General features: G+C 42.4%; 2 protein-coding genes and 1 long non-coding RNA gene across 3 annotated transcripts in view; 2 read left to right on the forward strand and 1 right to left on the reverse strand.

The window, feature by feature from the left end:
- LOC126355507 (cuticle protein 16.5-like) overlaps positions 1-7,580 on the forward strand; it is a 19,794-nt gene extending 12,214 nt beyond the window's left edge. The window contains exon 2 of the mRNA XM_050005845.1: positions 7,060-7,580. Coding sequence (XP_049861802.1) covers positions 7,060-7,503 — 444 coding nt within the window. The 3' untranslated portion in view covers positions 7,504-7,580. The remainder of the gene's footprint in view (positions 1-7,059) is intronic.
- LOC126355508 (cuticle protein 16.5-like) overlaps positions 5,772-20,272 on the forward strand; it is a 26,098-nt gene continuing 11,597 nt past the window's right edge. Inside the window, exon 1 of the mRNA XM_050005847.1 lies at positions 5,772-5,822. Coding sequence (XP_049861804.1) covers positions 5,811-5,822 — 12 coding nt within the window. The 5' untranslated portion in view covers positions 5,772-5,810. The remainder of the gene's footprint in view (positions 5,823-20,272) is intronic.
- Positions 7,264-20,272, reverse strand: part of LOC126355528 (uncharacterized) — a 57,827-nt gene continuing 44,818 nt past the window's right edge. The window contains exon 3 of the long non-coding RNA XR_007565506.1: positions 7,264-7,278. This is a non-coding gene — a long non-coding RNA (uncharacterized LOC126355528). The remainder of the gene's footprint in view (positions 7,279-20,272) is intronic.

The raw sequence follows: 20,272 nt of genomic DNA on the forward strand, positions 1-20,272 counted from the left end.
GATAGTCATGGTTCGGTAACCATATATCAGAGATACTGGTTTGTGACAGGATGCATTCATCAGCTAATGCGAACAGTTGTCTCCGAAAAGTTTCTATACTGCAAATAGTACACAATGCTGTAAAATTTGTTCATATTTTTCCGCATTTAGCGTTTGCTTAAGCCCAGTAATGGAACCATTTAACATTCATGGTGGTGTCTGTTTGTTTTATATCGTGTCTCCCTACCACTTTCGCGCAACGACGCTCTGAGCGTGTTTTTTAGGGAATTTACTAGTTTGAACCTGGGACCTGTTGCTGGTAAGGAGACGCCAGACCACACATGACATGTAGAATTCAGAAGAGTTCAGTGAGACTAGCGATGATATAACCAAATACTTAATGATTTCAGCGTCAGCTCCACTGCACTCCCTGTAAAAGAATCTTAATACTAACTAAATTTAGTTTTAACGGGTTCAAGGCTTCCCTATATTTAGTTAGCTGGTAAAATAACGTCGAAAAAGCAGTTAAGTTTACCATTGGAAATTTTATTCTACTCGGCAAACATTGTTTATAAATTGGAAATTTTATTCTACTCGGCAAACATTGTTTATAAATTGCACTATTGATAAAAGGAAATTTTTCAATACAGGATGGCAAAAACCAACTGCGTTCAACAAAAAGTTGAACGAATATTCCCTTAGTGTGTTTCCAAATTCTACAATGGATTGAAGGATGACCTATGCAATATCACATCTATAATCTAGTTTTAAATTAAGTTTCACAAAAGAGAAAACTATCAAAATGGTCTACAGTGACCCTCAATTATCTTTAATTACTTATCTAACTTGTGGTAAATTACAGTGGCTTCTGTGGCTTCTCAATAACTATGTAACAGAAAAATCATCGCGTTTCAAAATTTTACTTCTAGTGCCAAATGTGAATACCATGAAATTTAATTGACGATCGACACTAGTATTACGCAAAAAGGGGGTGTAACAGATGAGACTTCTGCAGTTCTGAGTGAAGCCTTATACGCTCAAAAATGCGGCATCACGTGCGTTCATTACCTTGTCGTTGTTTAGACGGCGTCAGGGCTTCGGCAGGCAGCACAGCTCCGCCCACCTCGCCATTTCGGAAGCGACTCTCCTCTCCTAACTTCTCCTTAGAACAATTTACCGAAGTTGGTTTAAAATAAAACTATCTGGCTGTGTTTTCATCTGACCAATCAGGGTCTCAATGTTAACCTTAAGCTCCGCCTACAAAAATTCTGTCTATGAGAAACATTATACTTTTCGTGGTGGGGCAATGTTTTTAAAGTTTGCAACGTAACAGAGACGCTAAAAAGTCTCACGCTAAAGCTTGCAGCTGGTGTGGTCCTTTTAGCGTTATCGTAAGATCTATGCTGTTCTTCTGGAGGGCTCTGTCTTTTAACATGGGCTGGGTGGTGGTCCTAACGTAACAGAGACGCGAAAATGTCTCACTCTAAAACTTGCGGGTGGTGTAGTCTTAGCGGTAGGCTGGCGACGTGGGTGTCCAGTCCGTCCCTTATCTTAGGGCCTTCTAGCTTAACACGGTTCTGTTCTAGGCTTCTGTTCTCGTTTCTCCCCTCGGAACTGCGTCTGTCTCACGTTGGGAAGGGACCACACCGTAAGCTCGGGAAACGCCCCCATACCGCAATACCACCTCGTTGGCATTACAGATGACGGCAGGTAACATTCTCCAGGCATTCGCGAAACCCAAATCATTCCATCAATTTGCCATGAAGTATGCCGCGGCTCATCAGATCACTCGTTTTCTGTAGTGCATCGTCCAGTGGCTTTGCTCTCTACACCACAGAGAGCGTTGCTTAGCACTTACAGGAAAGTGTGGCTTATGAGGATACTCTACACCGCTGAACCCCAGTAGTTTGAACCCTCACGCACAATGACGGTGTTAGCTTGACTGCTAGTAGCCCTAAATAGCTCACAATTGATTCCTTCCACTGATTTCACGCGGTTGTTTGAAACCTCCCTCGGAAACGATCGTCAGGCCCTGTTCGTCAGTACAGTGAGGTCTGCCTGGCCCTGATGAAAGGTATGGTTCAAGATCGATCACTAACAGTCTACTTGGCCATATCTAGAAGAGTTGCAATGTCCTCGAGGGATTTGTCACCCAGGTGACGATGTCCGACGACTAGTCCACGTTCGAAGACACTCAGCTCTTCTGACCTACTCATTCTCCTGTTACTGTTCCTCTGCTGACCACACATTACTCCCTGCCTCCTCTTATATTGGTTGTTCCGCTTCTCGTGACATCTCGTGGTCAATTCATCATTACATGTTATCCAGACACTTTTGGTTACACAATATTTCGAGCAGCTGTCAGACGCAACAACCAACCTGTTGTAATAAGAAACGTGATTTGGACCGATTGACCCTCGGTCGAGTCTCGATGATCCCGTGGTCACTGCAGTTGCGACATGAAACATTACGAGGGTTATTCAGAAAGTGAGTTCCGATCGGTCGAGAAATGGAAACCACTGGGAATATCCGGTAAAGCTTTGCACAGAAGTGTTGAGCAGTGTCTCTAGTAAGCCCATCGATGGTGGCGCGTCGCTCTTTTCAGTTTTGAGTGAACAGTGAGCACGTAAAGATGGGTAGGGAATAGCGTCTCCCGCCAAGTATGAGGGCCTGGTTACAGATTTCGCCTGTGTCACGCAGCCCACATAACAGAACTGTCGAGTAGTTCCTTTTTCATGACAATTCTCGGCCTCATATTGCAGGTTCAATGAAGACGCTCCTGCAGAGTTTCTGTTGAGAAGTGTTTGATCACCCTCAGTACAGTCCGTAACTGGCTTCCCCTGAGTCTCATCTCTGCTCACAAGAACCACTGGTTATGAAGACAAAATTTTTCTATAGCCAACAGCTGCTGACCAGTGCAGACAACTGGCCGAAAGCACAGGAGGCTGCTTTCTATAACGAGGATATTGGGAACTTTATACATCACTACGAGAACACTCGAAGTTGGAGCGGCGGCTATGTAGAGAAGTAGGTGGAAGATGTATCTATCCTTAGCAAAATAAAAAAAATTCTGGTTTTCACTGTGATTTCCATTTATCGACTGATCAGAACTTACTTTCTGGATGAACTCATGAGCTTCGAAACTTTTTCTCTATCTTCGCCTCTTCATCTCGTATTTGGGTTCTAGCGTCATTTGCCGCTCTCAAGGCGACACTCGGATTATTCTTTTGAAACATGTACAGTACTTCACTGTTGGCAATACATATGACGGAAGGTAACATTCTCCAGGCATTCGTCATACCCAATCCATTCCATCAAATTTCATGAAATATTGAAATAAACGTTTTGGATACTTTTAATCATACCACGGAAGCTTACCCTCAGGTGGCAGGAGTCTTGCGGTAGCAATACCCAAGTGTAGAGATGGAGGTAATACCACGTACACGAGGTATAAAAGGGCAGTGCATTGGCCGAGCTGTCATTTGTACTCAGGTAATTCTTGTGGTAAGGTTTCCGACGTGATTATGACCGCACGGCGGGAATTATCAGACTCCGACGCTATGGGGTGGTTGGAGGTAGACGCATGTGACACTCCATTCCGGAAATAGTAAGCGAATTCCATACTCCGAGACCTACAGCTTCAAGACTGGGCCGAGAATACCAAATTTCAGGCATTACCTCTCATACGAACAACGTAGTGGTTGACGGCCTTCTCTTAACGCTTGAGAGCAGCAACTACGTTTGGGTAGAGCTGTCAGTGCTAACAGACAAGCAACGCTGCGTGAACCAGTCGCAGAAATCAATGCGGACATGAGACGAACGTATCCGTTAAGACAGTGCGGCGAAATTTGGCGTTGATGAGGTATGGCAACAAACGAACAACCCGATTGATTTTGCTAACAACTCGACATCACCTGCAGCACCTCTCCTGGGCTCGTGGCCATACCACTTGGGTGCTAGAAGGCTGGAAAACAGTGGTTTAGTCAGATGAGACCCGATAGCAATTAGTAAGACCTGATGGAAGGATCCGCGTGGGCCAGAGACGCCACGAAGCTATGGACCCGAATTGCCAACAAGGCGCTGGTGGTGGCTCCATAATTGTATGGGCTGCGTTTACATGGAACGGGCTGGATCCTCTGGCCTGCTGAACCTATTACTAATTGGAAATGGTTATGTTCGGCTACTTGGAAACCATTTCCAGCCATTAATAAACTTCAAGTTCATAAAAAAACAAGGCGTTAGGTCACCATACCACAATTGTTCGTGATGGGTTTGATGGACACTCAGAACAATTAGAGCGAATGATTTAGCCACTCAGATCGGCCGACATGAATACCATCGAACAATGACGGGAAGAAATCGAGAGATCAATTCAGTCACAAAATTCAGCAACGGAACGCTTTCCAATTAATGTACGCCTGTTCGTGGAGCACGGATCAATATTTCTGCAGGGAACTTCGAAGTCCATGTGATGTCGAGTGCCTTCACTACGCCGGGAAAACGGAGGCACGACACGATATTAGGAAGTATCACACGACTTTGTCATCCTAGTGTAGTGTAGTGTTCGATACTAGTTCCGTAAGCCTACCAATTTTGTTGGCATTACGCAGCTCCAGTCGATATTGTTATATACTAAATATCCCCAACTTAGTAGTCCTCTGAATGTAAACGACATTTCTGATCGAGTGTTTGTGAAAGTAGTAGCATCAATTCCTGTGATATCAAAGTTAAAATCATGGACGCAACAGAATTTTCAAAAAGAATGACACTCATTAACGTCGAAAATACTAGCAGGCAGAAGTTACAATACATGGGACGTCATTTTAAAACAGGAAATTCGGTACTGCATCGAGCGTTACAGCAGAAAATGTAGTCAGAGGGATGTGAACATCTAGCACAGACAACTGGTAGTTCTGTGAGCACGGAAAACGAAATGAACAAAGAGCAAACGTGCACTAAGTAATCGTAGAAAATATCCTACGTCTACTGCTGTCTTCGTTCTGAATTAATAAAACGAGACGTTCTGCGCACTGAGTGATTCAAATTCAGTATAATGTTGAAGCAACGAATGAGATACTTTTTTCCTGCTTTGCACAAGCAGAACGAAGAAACAGGCAGTAACAGCTGGAATTACCTAAAGTGAGGCAGCTATCAATCCGAAGATTGTTTTGAAGACATCAGTGGTGGTCCAGTTACAGGTAGTATGTCGTTGCCTTCCTCCAATGTTTAAACTGACTTATCCATCCAGTTCTGACGGAACCTATGGCTTAACGTGAACTGCAAACCACAGCGCAAATCGGCGTTTTTCACACAGGTAAAAGAAGCGATAAGTCAAACACACACAAATTCTAGGATTCACTGGAGATCGAATCAGAGACTTTTGGATTTGTGACCTGGCACTTTATCACTGAACCACCGAGCCACATAACGGTCACTGAGACAGTTAATAATCAACCGAATGTGTAATAAAGGACTGAGTAGAATTAATAACAAAAAAAAGTAAAATTACGAACACAGATATTGCGTTTTGATCGATAGCGATCTCTTCTTAACTTTTCTACAAATGTTTAATTCGGCTTGATCACTGACATATATTCGATTTATTCTGTTAAAAAAAACGTAACTTCTATCCGGAACGTACATTCCGGGAGGCGTGTGGCCATCGCAAGACAACGCCCACGGCAGGACCTCCCACAAGGTCAGCAGTGCAAGGTTCGCTACTTTCTCGCATTGTGACGTACGATTGGCCGACATCGTATAAATAGCGGGCAGGTACCAGACAGAAGCACATTTCGGCAGCAGCAGTAGCAGCAGCAGGAAGCAGCATAACCATGAACACCCTGGTATGTACCATTCTTCCAGACTCCAAGAGCAAATGCCTCGTTAGAGCTTTTTACTTTAGCCTGTAATGAATAGCTACTGTTGTCTCATATTTCAACGTTAACGGTACATTTCTCAAGTCTAGTTGCAGGTCACATGAAATGTAACATAGATTTGGAATATTCGGAGACATTCTAAATTGGAAAGTAGGACTTGAATTTGCTGTGGAAATCTTGGAAAGTGTATTAAATATATAAAGGAACTTTGTGGGTAAAGCTTATATCTCGTAATAGTACTGCACAGTTTTACTGGTCGTTACTATGTAGTCTCAGACAAAATGCAGATGATTTCAGTTACAGTCTGTTACGTAAGAGTGTGGTCTGCATTACAGCCAGATGGTAAAAGAGGTCTGTCACAGCCCAGTAGGGTGGACGTTTGTCCTTCATGCAGTGTCCATTAACGCATTAGTTTACTTTGAAGTCTTTAATTAGATAGACAAGAAGAGACTATGGTCCATCAAGCGTGTCGCGTTTTGAGGCTGTCTTTCTCTTTAGCCGCTCCAAAAGTGATTCGTACAAATGCGGGTAAAATGGTATAAATTGGTTAAAAACGCGGATGACTTTGAGTAACATGACTAAACCGCAAAAGTGACTCCAAAAGTGGGAAGAAATAATTATTAACCTTTTTCTTCGGGAAACACGTTCTTAACACTGCGTCAAGCGCAAGAAACATTCACTTTGCAATAGCTGTCAACGCTGATTTCGAAATCTCTTCCATGTGATATGCGGAAAATTTTGTTTCGACAATGCTTCGGATGGGCAAGTTACTAAATGTACTTGCATTTTTCTTTTGCTCATGTATGATGTATGCATACGCTTTAGGTTGTTGTCAGATACATTACCGTGATTATGTTCAACAAATTGGTCACGCATATGGGATTGTAACAGGCTAGGGAAGCCCATGCAAACTGTAGACGACAGTGCCAGGTACTTCAAATGAGATTCATAAAGAGGAAAGCTGAAACTATTCTTGCAAAATATATGGTAAATTTAACCGAATTAATATTAAAAGTAGAATGAGCAAAAAAATTCACTTCAGTAGCGTGCGTTTCAAGACAAATTTCCCTCCGGCCTCGGTAGGAATAGAAAAGGCTTAATACTGGTTCAAATGATTTCTGAGGGTTTGTGGGGCTTTATTCAAATGCAGAATTTGTAAATTATGAAACCTGGAGACTAATTCAAGTGGCATTCTGTATTTCAGATCGTCCTGAGTGCCGTCCTGGCCGTCGCCGTGGCTAAGCCCGGCTACCTAGGCGCCGCCCCCGCCGCAGTCGTCGCCCCCGCCGCGTACGCCGCCCCCGCGGTGGTGGCCGCCCCCGTGCACGCCGGCTACGCCGCCTACGGCCCCGCCCCGGTCGCCGTCCGCTCCGACGGCTACCTGCTGGACACCCCTGCCGTCGCCGCCACCAAAGCCGCGCACCTGACCGCCGTCGCCCAGACTCAGGCCCGTGACGCCATCGTCAACGGCGCCGCCGCCCTGGCCGCCCACGCCGCCCACGCCTACGCTGCCCACGCCTACGCCGCCCCCGCTGTGGCGTACGCCGCCCCAGCACATGTCGCCTATGCTGCTCCTGCAGCATACGCCGCCCCCGGCGCTCTCGCTGCCGCCGCCCATCTTCACGCTAAGGCTGCTCTGCTCGGCTGAAATGTCGTCTGTAGAAAAAAATTGCTGTATTTTTAAAAGAATCTACAAAAAAATAATAAATTATTGAGATCACTATATTTCTCAACTTTTATTTTCCATTTCTATGACTAGATACTAATGCACCATACTCATATCCTAGCTACATACAAACTACGTATCTAACTTTGAGAGTCAAACAGGAATCCATTGTTGGTAAAAGCAACACTGAACACGTGGATCACGCCAACCTACTAGAATGCTGTTAAAATACGAGGGTCGGTCAAAAAGTAATGCCTCCCATTTTTTTTTTCTACTTAAAAAAATTAAGTTAAGTGAAAAATTTGAATTTGGCGCCATTCCTCAAACCTTCTGCAATCTACTGCAGTAGTAACTTTCTGTGTCAACAGGTGGCAGCACAGCAGAAGTTTGTAAGATGGCCGACATCGATGTTCGTTTGAGACAGCGTTGTGTGATTGAATTCTTGAATGCAGAAGGTGAAACGCCCATACGCATTCATGAAAGACTGAAGAAGGTGTATGGTGTTGTGACAGTGGATGTCAGCACTGTTAGACGATGGGTTCGTCGTTGTAAGGAAGCTGAAGGGCAAACACCGTTGACTGACGAAAAGCGGAGTGGCAGGCCGGTGAGTGCAGTGACTCCACACAACATTCAGCAAGTTGATGACATCATTCGTGGTGACCGTCGGGTGACTGCAGATGAAGTGTGTCGCATTATTTCTCTTAGAAAGGCAGTGTGGTCACGATTATTAAACAATTGGGGTACTCAAAAGTTTGTGCACGGTGGGTTCCAAGAATGTTAACCGATCAGAATAAAGAGGCAAGGAAAACAATAGCCTCCCAACACTTGCAGCGCTTCCGTTTGGAGGGAGATGAGTTTCTGAAAAACATTGTGACCGGGGACGAAACATGGGTGCATTTTTTTGAACCCGAATCAAAGAGGCAGTCAATGGAGTGGCGTCACACAAGCTCGCCGAGGAAGAAAAAATTCAAAACTGTGCGATCGGCAGGGAAAGTTATGACAACAGTTTTCTGGGATACAGAGGGTGTGATTCTGGTTGATTTTTTGGAGCAGGGATGCACAATAAATTCTGTTCAATACGTCACAACGCTCAAAAAACTTAAAGCACGTCTTCATCGAGTTCGCCCAACAAAATCAATGGCAGATGTTCTTCTTTTGCAAGACAATGCAAGACCACACACCAGTCGTCACACCTCTGACGAGATTGTCAAAATTGGATGGGAAGTTTTGCCTCATCCCCCATACAGCCCTGACCTGACACCATCAGACTTCCATCTGTTCGGGCCACTAAAAGAAGCTCATCGTGGGATTCATTTTGAAGATGAGGAGGCCGTCAAAACATCCGTGCGTCAATGGCTTAGGAAGCAGAGCTGTGATTTTTACCGTGCTGGGATACATGCCCTTGTTCAAAGATGGACCAAAACTGTAGAGATGAGCGGAGATTACATTGAAAAATGACAAAATGATCCTCAATGTTGTGGTTTTCAACCTATGTAATTGCATTTAAATTTCCTGACAATTAAACGTAGAAAAAAAAAAAGGAGGCATTACTTTTTGACTGACCCTCGTAGTATTAAATAGTTTCATGTGTCTGACACCTGAAATTTGAGTGAGAGAAGTACTGCATATACATATGAAACAGCTTATGTTAATATTTTGTAGCTATTGCTTTGACAGCGTTCATTTGAACCATGTTAATGTATGTCCCAGAGGCATTCAGTTGACCATCAGTACAGGTATCCTCAGTATTTGATACACTCCTGGAAATTGAAATAAGAACACCGTGAATTCATTGTCCCAGGAAGGGGAAACTTTATTGACACATTCCTGGGATCAGATACATCACATGATCACACTGACAGAACCACAGGCACATAGACACAGGCAACAGAGCATGCACAATGTCGGCACTAGCACAGTGTATATCCACCTTTCGCAGCAATGCAGGCTGCTATTCTGCCATGGAGACGATCGTAGAGATGCTGGATGTAGTCCTGTGGAACGGCTTGCCATGCCATTTCCACCTGGCGCCTCAGTTGGACCAGCGTTCGTGCTGGACGTGCAGACCGCGTGAGACGACGCTTCATCCAGTCGCAAACATGCTCAATGGGGGACAGATCCGGAGATCTTGCTGGCCAGGGTAGTTGACTTACACCTTCTAGAGCACATTGGGTGGCCCGGGATACATGCGGACGTGCATTGTCCTGTTGGAACAGCAAGTTCCCTTGCCGGTCTAGGAATGGTAGAACGATGGGTTCGATGACGGTTTGAATGTACCGTGCACTATTCAGTGTCCCCTCGACGATCACCAGAGGTGTACGGCCAGTGTAGGAGATCGCTCCCCACACCATGATGCCGGGTGTTGGCCCTGTGTGCCTCGGTCGTATGCAGTCCTGATTGTGGCGCTCACCTGCACGGCTCCAAACACGCATACGACCATCATAGGCACCAAGGCAGAAGCGACTCTCATCGCTGAAGACGACAAGTCTCCATTCGTCCTTCCATTCACGCCTGTCGCGACACCACTGGAGACGGGCTGCACGATGTTGGGGCGTGAGCGGAAGACGGCCTAACGGTGTGCGGGACCGTAGCCCAGCTTCACGGAGACTGTTGCGAATGGTCCTCGCCGATACCCAGGAGCAACAGTGTCCCTAATTTGCTGGGAAGTGGCGGTGCGGTCCCCTACGGCACTGCGTAGGATCCTACGGTCTTGGCGTGCATCCATGCGTCGCTGCGGTGCGGTCCCTGGTCGACGGGCACGTGCGCCTTCCGCCAAACCACTGACGACAACATCGATGTACTGTCGAGACCTCACGCCCCACGTGTTGAGCAATTCGGCGGTACGTTCACCCGGCCTCCCGAATGCCCACTATACGCCCTCGCTCAAAGTCCGTCAACTGCACATACGGTTCACGTCCACGCTGCCGCGGCATGCTACCAGTGTTAAAGACTGCGATGGAGCTCCGTATGCCACGGCAAACTGGCTGACACTGACGGCGGCGGTGCACAAATGCTGCGCAGCTAGCGCCATTCGACGGCCAACACCGCGGTTCCTGGTGTGTCCGCTGCGCCGTGCGTGTGATCATTGCTTGTACAGCCCTCTCGCAGAGTCCGGAGCAAGTATGGTGGGTCTGACACACCGGTGTCAATGTGTTCTTTTTTCCATTTCCATGAGTGTATTTTGAAATAGTCGTGGTATATAGACAGTCCTTAAATCAAATAGCAATCATCGAAAATAATACTCTGACGCCACACACAAAAGAAAGTTCCCAGAATGAATTTGTCAAACTGCAGCCGAGAACGGGCCGTTTGAGGCTCGGTCTGGCGCAGAGTTTTAATCTGCCAGAAAGTTTCAAAGTGATTGTTATCACCTTTAAAGGTGAAATCTCATGTCACCAATAGGAATTTATGCGTGTCTTGGTGGTGAAGACAATTGCCGGATGGTATCAGATAATGTCAGCAGCCACAGGCCCGTGGGTGAGTGGGGGAGTACTGTCGACCACGATGGTCATCAAATGCACCGGTTACAAATTTAGAAAATGGTTTACTAGAGACGTGCTGTAGTTATATACTAATTTATAAATGTATGACACACAATGCGGTGCGTTTATTTCTGGGCAACTATCGTAATTTACTGAGTTGTCATTCTACCACTCGATAGTCTAGCTAGCGCATCACTGTTCAGATTGTGGTAGAGGTGGAAATACTTATCATACATAGTTTTTACGCAATGTAATTTATTGTATTTTCAACAAATTTATATTCATTTCCCTCTTTAAGGTTTTTCCATTACGGTATACATGCGGAAATGACCCAACTGAAACATCCGTACTACGGGACGTGTAAGTCGTAAACTCTGTTCAACAATTTAACGTTGCTACCCTGAGACCTCTGAGGTTTTTCTATCAGAGGTATAAATTGACTGTTTTGTGTGTTTATCTACAGTCGAGTGTGTTTATCTACAGTTGAATGAAGACCATCTGACATAGTTAGCAGCCCCAGGAAAACTTACTATCACGCATCCGAACACTTGCGTTTCAGTTTTGAAGATGAACTTGTTGCGAAAACGACCTCGACTTAGGCCCATACTAACAATGGAGCACCGAAAGCAGAAGCTACTCAAACGAACTGCTTATGATTGCCAACAAATGCCATCCGTTCTGAGACAAGTTTTAACCTTAGAACGAATAATGGACGCCACTGTATCCAATGGAAAACGTAGAAGAACAAATAATATGTGTCCACTGCTGGACACTAGACAGGTGTTTGAGACTGTAAGATCGTATCCCCGTGCACCCATCTTCATGTAGGTTTTCTCGGATTTGCACGTCAAAGTTGGAATGGTTCCTGAAACTAAGTCACACGCGAAACCATTACCCTTTGTCCAATGCGAGATAGTGTAACACTTCCGTGGGGCTCGTATACTCGCTTCGGTAGTTCGCATAATACTACATCTGTAACGATACAGTGATTGGCATAGCTTCTGTGCAAGTAATAGACTCAACATCGAAAAGAGTTCTCCAATGATAATTGGAGCAAGACCTAAGACGAATCAAGACACTTTCATAAGATTTATTGGTCTAGAAAGAGAACTCAGTACTGTAAAGTGGAAGAAAATGTTGGATATCCTCAACAATACAAGCATATCTTACAGATAGAGACGAATAATATACCGTAGCTAAAAGAACAAAATGAAACAAGAAGAGAGCAAGATTAAGAGAGCTATGCAAGGATTAAACAAGAGTGAGGGATTCTATATTGTCGGCTCTTAACAGTTCGACCTATGGATCGAAGAAGCAAAAGAAATAATAGAAACGTATAAAACTAGGACTAAAACGCAGGGTGCAAGAATATCATGATTTGGTAGTCGTCTGTGAAACTGAAGAAAAACTGCAGGACCTGTTGAATATAATGAATAATCAACGGTGCACAGAGTAAGGAATGGGAACCAAAGAACAGGAAAGAAGCACTAGAAATCAGTTTTGCCACAAATATAATTTTAAGATTAAGGTTCCTGTAGTTCTGACAGTGAAGAAGTTGTGCCCCTTGGAACCAAGATAAAACTCATCGGATGAAATGGTAAATGAATCTTGCGTGTGTCTGGAGTGGGGGAAGAGGGAGTGAAACGGATGCGTTAAACAAGAAGGAATGCATGGTGTGTAAGGACATGCAAGTGTGACAACAATGGGAAATGGATATCTACGCAGAATTGGCGCGGGAGACCAAAGGTTAACCACTTGCAGGTGAACATGAGGGTAGAAGAGCCAAATTCACTTGTTTGACTGTTTAGTGCCGTATCTATACGATTACAAATTTGATATTCAAAAACTAAGTAAAGACATACTCGAAAGTAAGGTCTTAAAAATTGAGGTAGACCTTCTCACATTGTATAATAGTTTTACACTGAACGCTATAGTTCTGTTCTATGCCGTTTCTGTTTCGTAATATTGGCGTATCTTCCGTCATTTCTAAGATGCCATAATATCTTTCGACAGTGACATTATAATTAGTTCTGTGTCGTCATCATAACTTTAGTGATTCATTGTTGTAGGTGGTTCAACAAATTTGCCGTTTACAGTCGGTTCCTACAGCTGTGGGGCGGCGAAGAAGTTGTCGAATGAGTTGTTTGAATGTTCATTTCACGTAACAGACTATTGCCGATGCAACATATGTGGGACGGCGAAGAAGTCGTTGTTTAATGTTGAATGAAAGTTGAACATTGCCACCTTAAACCACGCGAGCCTGGCAACTAATTTGGTGGCCAGTCAGAAAGCGAAGGGAAACTTACTGACCTTAGTTCCCAGTCTGCACGGCCACATTCCTGTACAGCCCAGCTAAACGAAAAATATCCATAGTTCTTCACGGGATTAGGGCTGCTTCAATAAAATTTAAAGTTCTAAACAAGATTTTATTATCTTAAAGGCTCACACAAATTACTCGAAACTTCTGAAAATGCTAAAGACATTAAATATTGTTAATTCAGCCAATCGTTTAATAGTTCAGAGGCGACTTCTACAGCAAGGTCCTCCCGAATAGTTCATTACTCTAACTAACGGTGCTCTATTAATAGTCCGCAATAATGTTAAAAAAAAGATTAATGCTCGCCTTAAAAGTGGAGTTAGTCACCACTTGCCACGCGGAATTATACTTCACACGGACGGCACAATAACAGTTTGTTACCGAAGTCTAAACGATCCAGGACGGTGTACAGTCCTCGCGATTTTCAATGTCCGTTTACATTGCTAAGTACGCGCATGTCACAGCCCGCTATGACGTCACCCGAGGCGAGGCGCGATCGGACGTTAAGCTCGCGTGGACTAGGCGTTGGTCTAATGCGGAGTGAGCTTCCTACTGCCTCTGCCGCTCTTTTTATATAGCTCCGGCGCGTACCGCCAAGAGAGCATCTGTTCTTTCCGTTCCTATGCAGATGCCTGCAGCCTCCAAATGATCGCTATCTCAGGCACATAATCTTAAATATCACATTTAATAATAGCTTTACAAACTTCTCAATTTTTGTATACATACATCTGAGCAGTACAGAAGCACGTAGAAAATCTCAGCCCGCTAAAATTAAAACTTTACTCTCTAGAATTTTTACAATGGAACTAACGGTAGATTGTTACCTCTGAACCATAGCTTTATCAAGACTTGTATCAGCTGTTAATTATGCTACAAGACTAAAACTTGGTGTAGCTTTGTTAATTGTCCTATCTGATCATTGGTCTTAAAGAATTTGTTTTATCATTAAAATTTAAAGTACTTAATCTATAATGCTTATGTACATTTTACTCACAAAAGTAGTTTTTACTAAATTACTAAAAAACTAGAAGAGGTAACTGATTGTGGTATTTCCATTATTATTATTAGGGTGAACTGAAGCATCCTACCAATTTTCAATATTGTAGCTCTATTATTTCGCGCCTCTGATTTTTCCGAAAAACGCGGATTCTGGAGTCAATTTTAGTTTTATGGTTTTGGAAACCAGCACCACTCATTAATGACTTCTTACTGCACCTTCTCACCAAATTTTGGCTTCCTAGCGTCATTATTTAGCGCCTCCTATTTTTCTTTCAAAACGTGAATTTTACGTAAACTACTAATTTTATAACATTAAGATTTGTTACCTGAAACATTATTACATAGAACTATACTGTAACAAAGTTTTACACACAAATCTTAATTTTTACTTTTATGTTAAATGTGGTGCAATACTATATGCAGGCGCGTTACGATGACGTGACGCTACTAGCAGTGAACTAGGGTAAGTCCCGTGCACTCGCTCGCCTCTGTATCTTATACATGATACAGCGCTTGCTTTGCTTCATCACCCCCTTTTTAATTTTCGTGAAAATCTATTTTTGAACAAAATTAAATTTCTAAAAGAACAAACAAGCGATGGATTACTTTAGTATACCTCTTTCAACTTAAGTTGCTTCTTCTTAGGAAATTCCTTATTACTACATACACAAAATAACCATACTCATATACACATAGAAAACCTAGTACAGAAGACATTCACAAATTATTTACATACATTTACATGGAAATATAAATTTTTCAATGGTTACAAAATAGTTATTTTTTTTTTCTTTAAAATCAGTCTCTTCCTGAAAAAGAAAATACACACGACTTTTATCACTGCAACGCACTCACATTTTTCTTTTACTATAATACTCGGCACTGTGGTGGGTGTCCTATTGTAACACTCATTTAATTTCACTGATTGACAAAATTGTGGGAGGAAATTGTATTCACTGTGGTTTGCGTCTCTACTTCCAATCTCCCTACCGCTTGTTGTCAGTCATTCATGCAGCCTGCATGTCCCTGAGAAACAGACAATACAGTCTAAGTTTCTGTTTTCAACTTATATCTAAGGTAGGACAAAGTACATTTTATAGTTTATATTCTGGCATTATTTTACTAATTGTGAAGTTGTCAGAAAGACATTTAGCACTAAGTCGTATCTGATACAATAGCTCCTACTTTCTTCTTTCATAAATAATCTTTTAGGTTTCTAAATAGTGAAAATTCTTTTAGCAAATTAATATATTAAGATCTTGCTTCAACTTAGAAAATTGAGTAACCTTTTAGTTTTAATGTACTCTGGCTTAATTATCGTATGGATTAGTTCATCAAAGAAGTCATTTGCTGACCAGCACTTTGCTTTATTGTATGAATTACTAAAGAAATTAGTTATTTTCAGTATACCGATTCCAGATTTCTGCATTTTCCAATATTTGTGTGTTTCTGTTGTCTGTTTAACTATTTATTTGCCTCAAGCAAGATTTAGCGTTTTTCACCATTTCACGAGACGTGAGGGAATTATTCTTTAATCCTACATCATTTACTTCAATTTACTTACTTCACTTCTTCACCTCATTCATTTTCTCCCTTTTCTTCCAGATTCAAAAATACTTCATTTCTCCACTTCTTTCTCCCTTTTCCTTTTGTCAGCCTATTGACGTCCTGTTTCTATATATTTGGTGCGATCCTCACACCACTTCCACACATCTCCATTTATTTAATTCTAAAACGCCATTGCTTGCCTCTATGAGCATTACCTTCTTACGCTGTTTTCCTTCAGACAACCTTATTTCTAGCAACATACTACCTTCTGCATAATCTCATGGATTATTCATATTCATACCGTACTTCGTATACTGCAAAGTGTCTCTCTTAGTTGTAGTTTCTAACCCTTTACAATTACATGAAATATTTTAATTTATTTATTTTAGCCATGTTTGCCTCTTATTGGTACTCAGACTTTTGTTTTGCCATTCACTAGGTAGATCCTTACTAAGAATACTTAAAACCTAATAGCATATATACAACATGAAGACATATGTGATTCTTACCTGTTATGATAGACCAGAAGAAGGGAATGAAACTTGAAAAGGAAATAAAGTTTCACCCAGCTGGGACTGCACGGTACGCCAAACCGTGTATCCGCCAAAGAGTGGCAGACTCCCTACAGTAATTAATTACTGTTAATTTTAAATTTCTTTAGGATGTGTCTCTCTTCAACCTTAGCACTTTCCTCATTCTCACTGAAAACCAAATTTTCCTGCAAGTATCCTTTATTCTTTATTACTCTAATAGGCAGTTCCCAAGTTTCATTACTACCGCCTATATGACTTCCTATAAAAGACTCTCTTATCACTTTAGAGTCAGGTAAAGTTAAAATTAAGTTGTTCTGATCAAAATTGATCTTTCCCTGGTACTTTGATAAGAAATCAGTACCAATCAACATATCAACACTTAAGCCTAGCACAATCAAACAAGGATGATCTATTACTACGTCATTTATACCAATGGGTATCAAAGCTTCGTGTTGAACTGGTCTAGAGACTTTTCCAGTAGCACCTATAATCTTTAAGCCACTTACTTTCATAACTGTTAACTTCTCTTTATTGGGTATGGTGTCAAAAAATGTTTGTGATAAAGCACTTGCTTCACTGCCACTGTCAAGCAGACAACGCACAGTGACTCCTGATATGTTTACTTTGATAACAGGGTGAGTTATTTTACATTGAACAGGTTGCTCACACACCTCGTCTAATAAATCTCGTTCTATGTTCTTCCAGCTAAAGTAATTCTGATCAGTTGCAATTACATTTACATTTACATCCTGGGGCTCATCATGCTCTATAATCTTAGCTGCTTTCTCTAATCTGTCCACTAACTTTAAATCGAAGCATCTGACGACTTTTTCTACTTTTGTTTGCTGCACATCAGCCAAACTATCCTCTACCTCTGAGCAACTGCGTCCCTGCGCAATATTGCTGTTCATAAGAATGTCGTCACCTTCAACCATTTGTGGCACGTTTACACAGCTACTAGATTCTTTCACCTCGTTACTATTTCTACCCCCTTCATTCATCATTTCCTCCTCTCTAAAGTTTTGCAGTACTGATTCTACTTCTGCTACTTCTACTTCAGCTTTTAGATTGCCATTTTCATCGAAGATGTAAGCTTTTACTTCATCATTATTCCCATCAGACTCAAACCCATTATCTATTTCTTCCCCATTATCTACCTTGAGTTCCTGTTCTTTCTTGACCCATTTTTCTAGTGTATCCAAAATACTATCCACTATTTTGTGAGAGTGGCTTAACACATCACTGGTATTATCTGTATTTATTTCGTCATCCATGTTGTCTGTCTGTGTATGTTGGCTGATTGTCTGTGTTTCCGTTACTGGCTGTGTTACTGTTACCGCCTGGTGAGCGCCAGTTCCCTCATAGACGGGATTTAGTTTCCCACACGCGGCCTGTTGTGTTCATCTGTGACACCACTAGATATAGTAGCATCATGACTCCCTTCTTGTCTTAATGGCATAGTATTTACTTCTCCACTTTCGTCATAGTAGTTGTTACGAAAGCGTGGTGAGTATCTACCCCCTCTTCCTCTGCCACGGCTTTGGTTTCGATAGTTTGTTTTGGTGTGCCTAACTTCCATATTTCTAACGTTCACGTTTCCATTATTTTGTACGTGATTGTTAGAAGATTTGTTATTCTGCTGCACCTGCTCCTCAGCAGCAGCTACGCTTTCCACTCTTTCCAGATATTCAATAAATTTGTCTATATTATCTCTAGGGGCGGAAATGATCCTCTTCTGCCAGTACCACGGCAGCTTACCTTCTAAACCCATAATGATCATATCTGGCTTCACCTTTTCTGTCAAATGTGACAGTCTTGAAACCCACTTCCTAGCGAAATCCTTTACTGATTCACGCCCTGGGAAAAACTTCTTACCACTCCAGAATTCCCTTAACACATCATTTTGTTTGTTATGTGACCAGTATTCGTTGAGAAATGCAGACTTAAATTCAGATAAAGTTTTACATTTGATCATTACATCCGCTGACCATCGCAAAGCATCACCTGACAAATGACTTCTTATAAATGAAATTTTTTTCTCTTTCTGACCAAGTGTTGGGGAGAACATCCTCAAAGTCATTCCAAAATTCAAGAGGGTGAATGTACTTATCAGGATCAAAGCGCAAAAACTGTCGACACCCTATAAAAGCGGCGTCAACTGAAGTCACATGCTGTACAGTAGAATGACTAGAATTAACAGAGGTTACTCTATTTTCTAGGTTAGCAATGTTAGTATTTAATTCCTCTACTTGTGACTCTACTGCTTCTATCCTGGCAGAACATCTTTGTTCCACTGCACCACGAATTTCGGTACAGGTTTCTTTTACTTTCTCAATGTTTTTCTGACAAGTATCTACTTTAATTTGTACCTCTTTAACTTTGTCAGAGCAAAGTTTGGACTCGTTGCTCAATCTTTCGGACAACCTCACTTCCAAAAGTTCATCTGCCTCTTGATAATTTTTTTGAATTTGATCTATTTCACATTTGAAAGTACTATGCATTTTAGTTAACTGTTGCCCTACTTTTACTTGAATGTCATGATGAATAGCATCTATCTTATAATTCAAACTATTCCATTTTGATTGCAGTTCTTCTTTTAGTTCTTTATTACTATCCTCAATTTTAGCCTCAATTTTATTTTGGTTTGATTCGAGTTTGGCAAACAGTATTTGCATCCAATCCGGAGCTTCTACCTTGATACTTTGTATCTCTTGACTTGACTGAGCTGGAGATATATTGAGCTCAGTTTCACTACCTGACAAAGTTAGCAACTCTACTGGCTCCCTTTTGACTTCTATTTCACTTATTGATTGCATCCCTGCACTCTCATTTAAATTAAAGTCATAATTTACTGGTGACAAATTACGTTCTAGTTCAATATTTGAGCGATTAATGGAACCATCCTCATTAAACTCAATTCCTGATCCTGAGGATTCTTGGTCAGCGACCGGTTCCCTTCTGAAATGTACACTACTTTCCATATCTTTTAGTTTGTTAGCAGCAGTTAATAAATATTTTAAAAGTCTTTGACTTAACTTAAATGCTTGATTTCGACGAATGATGTCGTCGCGGTGTACCAGCAATCGTGATGCGACGCGTCGCGACGTATTGAAGGCAGCAGCAGCAGCTGTAGCGTCGAGTACCGCCACAGGAATCGCCTACTGCAATAGCTCCAGGGGGGGGGGCAGCAAGGCACCGTTGACCGCTCGGCGCAGCCGGCAGCTGTCTCGCAGATCAGCGCAGCTCCGCGATGACGCACCGTCTTCCTTTAGTCTCAGCGCCGTCAGCAGCCGCGATCCAGCATCGTCGCCTTCCTCACCATCGTCACTAACCAACGTACAGCGGTAGACACTTATTGTTTATACACTACACCCGCCTTTACTGGTAACACTGTTCCCACACTAGTTCAATTCAGTGTCCTGTTATTGCCTACCGAGTTCGTTAATTTATACCAATCGCTTTCACACATCGAGCACTTTTATTTGCTTTTAATTCAGTTTTCCCGGCCGATAAGCACCATATGTGGCGGCGGCGAAGAAGTGGTAGAATGAGTTGTTTGAATGTTCATTTCACGTAACAGACTATTGCCGATGCAACATATGTGGGACGGCGAAGAAGTCGTTGTTTAATGTTGAATGAAAGTTGAACATTGCCACCTTAAATCACGCGAGCCTGGCAACTAATTTGGTGGCCAGTCAGAAAGCGAAGGGAAACTTACTGACCTTAGTTCCCAGTCTGCACGGCCACATTCCTGTACAGCCCAGCTAAACGAAAAATATCCATAGTTCTTCACGGGATTAGGGCTGCTTCAATAAAATTTAAAGTTCTAAACAAGATTTTATTATCTTAAAGGCTCACACAAATTACTCGAA

Source organism: Schistocerca gregaria, chromosome 3 (assembly GCF_023897955.1).
Source record: "Schistocerca gregaria isolate iqSchGreg1 chromosome 3, iqSchGreg1.2, whole genome shotgun sequence".
Taxonomy (NCBI): domain Eukaryota; kingdom Metazoa; phylum Arthropoda; class Insecta; order Orthoptera; family Acrididae; genus Schistocerca; species Schistocerca gregaria.